Consider the following 4675-nt stretch of genomic DNA (forward strand, 5'->3'; position numbering starts at 1 on the left):
AAACTCCAGGAAGAAAAACAAAACAACCATACAAAAAACCTATGATTCTGTAACTTGAGTTTTGAGATGATCAAAAAAGTGCTCCCATGGTCAAGAAGAAGATATTAAAGGTAGGAGGAAAAACAGGATGGAGTAGAAGAAAGTGTTTTTGGATAGACTCATAGGGAAGCCACATGGTAAGTCCCCTAGCCTACCACCTTTCTCTTAAAGCTCTGTTCACCTAGATGTCTGCATCTTTTGACCCAGAGATCTTCTCTATGACTTTACCTTAAGGAAAAGCTATGTGCAAGAACTTATCCATGGCAGCATCACCTATTATGGAGAAAAAGCTGGAAACAATCTAAGAGTCCAAAGTTCAGGCCTATTAATAAATTATAAAGATCAGATAAAAACATGGATAACGTTTACCACATAAGATATATAAAAATAAGGATACACTATCATGTTTATTTTTTCAGTTACATTTTTATTATAATTTTCTCCATTTTTAAGTCAAAAATTACTTAAAATTTTTCCTTTAAAATACCAGCATCATAATTATGTTATTAGAAGTAATAAGGATCAAATACATGGTGCCATAGGCCAGATCTAAAAGTCTCCCAGCTGGAAAAGGGAAGCAGGAAGCTCAAACACTCTAACCAGAGGACAATGACATGGTGATGTAATTGACCATGGGAAGCAGTCCATTAGTAGGAAATCAAGGTGGGTGGTATGATGAACAGAGAACTTGCAAGCCTATATGATGCGCCTTCCAACTTATTAGGACATATTGTGAGTACGATGCAAAAGACTTTTACAGATGAAACCTCACATTTGCAAATGTGGCAGAGAAATATATGCAGAGGTAGTTGGACACGCATTTTAAAAAGGCGCCTCCAAAAATGGAATAAGGGGTTTACATTACCCCATAGTGAAGTACCCTCTTTTACACTTTGCCACTGCTACTCTGAACAGGGCACAATAGCTCCTGTGTAAACAATATTCACAAAATTCTGGAAAATTATTTACAGACTATAATATAAGATCCTTTCATAATCTTTTATTGCTAGAAGAAAAGAATACAGATCAAGATAAAACAGGTATGCATAAAGAACAAAGGCTGAATATTTTAGAATAATTAGGAGAGGCTTATAGCTGTTTGTGGTAGAGAAGGAAGACAAATGCAGCCTTAGAAGATACTAAAAACACAAAACAGTCTGTGAATATTTTTTTTAACACCATTCTCACTTCTAAGTGAAATATGCTCTAAATTACCACGTACCTAATCTTTCAACTGAGCAAAGACGTGGTAACGGTGACTAAATATAACAATGAATAAATGAAAGATCTTTTTTTCTACTTCTGAAGGCCTTAAAATACAGCTTTTCTCAAAATCCTTTACTTTCTTGATAGCCTGTTAACTACTTTATTTTCACTGGAAATTGAGGAAAGCAACAGAAAATCATGAGTGTGACAAGAAAATGATGAAATGGATTTCTGAGGTGGCTTGAGGAAATGACCATCAGGTGTTCATAGTCAGTCACACCCTATATAAAAGCCTGGAGAGAACCAGAGAAGATCAAATTCCTCACAGCTCCAGGGAACATAAGGGTTCAAACAAGATGGGCATTCTTGTGGCCAACTCTTCACAGTTTTCAGATATTTAGGCTCTAAACCCAAGTGGATATTTCCACAGGAAATTTCCATTACGGTATTTTAAAATATCACAGGGCCCCTAAAAAGTCCCATAACACATAAAAAGAACTATCTGTAATTAGGAATGTAACATCAACCACTAACCTGAATTTACATGGGTTCTAAAAATAGGAAGTCCTAATACTGCTGACCTTGGGACTTTCTGCCTTATATTTAACCCAAAACATTTACACACTTTAAGACATTTTCTTTCTGTTTTAGCCTTAGAGAATGCAAAGAATCACCAGCTGCTCTTAAGTCTGTGTAGTGATACTTCCTATATGAGGAGAGTGATTATATTTTAATAAAATGGAACTCTTTTTCTATGCAGTTTTCTGAAGTAGTCTTTGGAGATTGGTTTACTAAATCTCACATTTCCTTGCAGTGTACTTTGACTTAAATGCAGGTTCAGCTAAGGATTCCAAACCCACCAAGCCCAGAAAACTTGACTTCTGGTCTCATGCTACCCAACACATGCTTCTGCCAGACGTTATGATTAAAGCAATCAACCTTGATTATTGTAGGTAGCTAAACCCAGGTTAAAAAAAAAAAATCAACTTTAAATACATTCCACAATGCTTTACAGAAGCAAACAAAAACAAACGGGAAAAAAAAAATGGAAAAAAAATCACAATTATTAAGAAGCTGATTTTTATTTAAAACACCAAGCAAGGAATGGACATATGAATATTCCTAACCTGCAAAATGATTCCTCCACATTATATCAGCGAAACTCATTGGTGGGCCACTGGGAGGGTAGTGTTTACCTTTCAGAGGCTCATGATCAGTCCTTATCATATCCATTAAGGAGTTCTCCAACGAGTGCAAGTTAAAAGTGTCATACGGCCTACTCCGGTCCTAAAAAAAACCAAAACAAAACAAAAAAAAACACAGAACATGACAATACATAAAATTACTTCATAAAATTAATACTATATCATTTGCTTCTTGCCATGGATTGATGACATGAATCAAAGTTCCAGATAGTTCTAATAACACACATTCTTTTCATTAAGAATAATGATTTGGCAACATTAAGCTTAATACAAGTTTCTATAATTAATTGCATCCTTTTCTCCAATATTCTTTAATGTATATGTCCCACTACTTCAGACTTTCTCTTTAAAGAACTTAAAGTAATTCAAAGGAAAGAGTCAAGCCAGTTGACTCTGCCCTCAGTCCTTCTCCTCAGGCTCCACTGTCACATAAACATTCTATTCAAACGAACAGAGAATTTTTTTATCTAGAGGAAGTCCATAATTAAGAACTCTCAGTCTACAAACAGTATCACTTTCCTGAAAAATCAAAAGGTGACTATAGTTTCAATGTAATTTTATTGGGTATCTTTAATATTCATTACTGGTAAGTTCCATACATTAGATATACTCTATAAAACTTAAAATGTGTCCAAAGTACTACTAAAATTAACTTTTGAAAAGCACTCACATGAAAAAACTTTAACCCAAGATAGTGTTTTCATGACGCTAGAGTCAAAAACGTTTTGAAAGTAGAGAGCTAACACAACCTAAGTGAAGAAAAATCATCGTTCCACCACATTTCACTCAAGGCCATGGGAGACCATCATGTACAAATTATTTTTACTAGTCTGAGCTAAAAGGAAGCACAACTCACGGCTTAATTTAACCTTACAGAATACATTATGTTACAGATTAAGTTTGCTTTTGATTAAGAAAAGCAAACAGGGGCACCTGGGTGGCTTTGTCGGTTGTATCTGACTCTTGATTTCAGCTCAGGTTGTGATCTAAGGGTCTCCCCTTCCCATGCCCCCTCCCCCCGCACACTCGCGTGGGCTCTCTCTCTCAAATAAACAAATACATCTTTAAAAAAGAAAAGCAAAACACACATTTCAACAACCACACCAAATCAAACTATAGCAATGAGAGATTATTTTCAGGGTCCTGAACAGTTTACCCAGGCCTGCAAATGATCACTTATCATCTCCAATGAACAACAATAATAAGTAACTGTCTGGATGAGCAAAATGGGATACAACAGTTAGAAACCCAACTTCAGTGATCATTTTCTAGCTTAAGTCTTAACTCTTGGGAAGCTATTTTTCTTCTGGTTTCTGGAAAGCACAGCTGTATATTTATTCAGGGAGGCAGAAAGGAAAGTGGCATTTCCTCAGCACTGAGCATAAAGGAGAATCAGAGGGTTATTGAATGAATGAAAGCAGAATGTATACATGCAGATTCTAAGAAGAGCCCTGAACTGAGAAGCAGGAGGCAAGAATGCTAGAATAACTACTATCAACTGGGGCTTTGGGGTACATCATGATCGTCTCTCCAGTGTGTGCCTGAAATTCCTCCCTTTAAATAAATGAGAGGACTGAGGTGGAGTATCTCTAATAACCCTTACAACTCTATACTTTTTTTTTAAACTCAGAGATGAGGAGTAGGAGTGGAGGGTGCAGATGTTTTCAAATGCCAGAGACAGAAATTCCATTTTTACAAATCTTTAATGCACAAGTCAAGGGTCAACTCCTATACTAGGCCCTGATGATTCAGAGATGAATGTTGCAACCTAGTCCCTATGTACAAGTAACTAGTAGAAGGAGAGAGACATAACCAATTAAAATAAGAGAATGACAGGTGTTTTGTCAGGGGAATGTGTACAGTACAATGGAAACTAAGACATTTATTTCTTAAAGAACATGTATGTATTATAATTTTTTAAAAATCACATTCTGAAAAATCCCAGGTCTTCTCAATCTGGACCTGCCATCTGACCAGGTATGAGGCTTGTCTTAGTTATTCTCAATGGTCTTCTGTACTCTCATTGGTAAAATGGGATCTTACCTGTGAAGATTAGGTTGAAATTACCTAAGTATTTATTTTACTCACATGGTGTTTGCCAAAGAGCAAGCATTCAACATTTCTTAGTTTACTGCCACTGCCCTCTCTCACTTGCTACCTCCACCCCATTTTTTCTTTTTTCTTTTTTTTTTTTTTAAGATTTTATTTATTTATTTGAGGGAAAG

At 35.9% G+C, this 4675-nt stretch overlaps 1 protein-coding gene across 6 annotated transcripts in view; it reads right to left on the bottom strand.

Annotated features, from left to right (window-relative positions):
• Nucleotides 1-4650, bottom strand: part of LOC100482740 (cytoplasmic polyadenylation element-binding protein 3) — a 37509-nt gene extending 32859 nt beyond the window's left edge. For 2 of the 6 annotated variants that reach the window (XM_034662952.1, XM_034662951.1), the window contains exon 1: nt 2442-4650. In XM_034662952.1, the coding sequence (XP_034518843.1) occupies nt 2442-2478 (37 nt within the window). In that variant the 5' untranslated portion in view covers nt 2479-4650. Of the gene's footprint in view, nt 1-2372 lie in introns of all 6 variants that reach the window. The other 4 variants (XM_034662947.1, XM_034662949.1, XM_034662950.1 and 1 more) reach the window with 3 other exon arrangements.
• Nucleotides 4651-4675: the final 25 nt, after the last annotated feature.

This window comes from Ailuropoda melanoleuca, chromosome 6 (genome assembly GCF_002007445.2).
Source record: "Ailuropoda melanoleuca isolate Jingjing chromosome 6, ASM200744v2, whole genome shotgun sequence".
Taxonomy (NCBI): domain Eukaryota; kingdom Metazoa; phylum Chordata; class Mammalia; order Carnivora; family Ursidae; genus Ailuropoda; species Ailuropoda melanoleuca.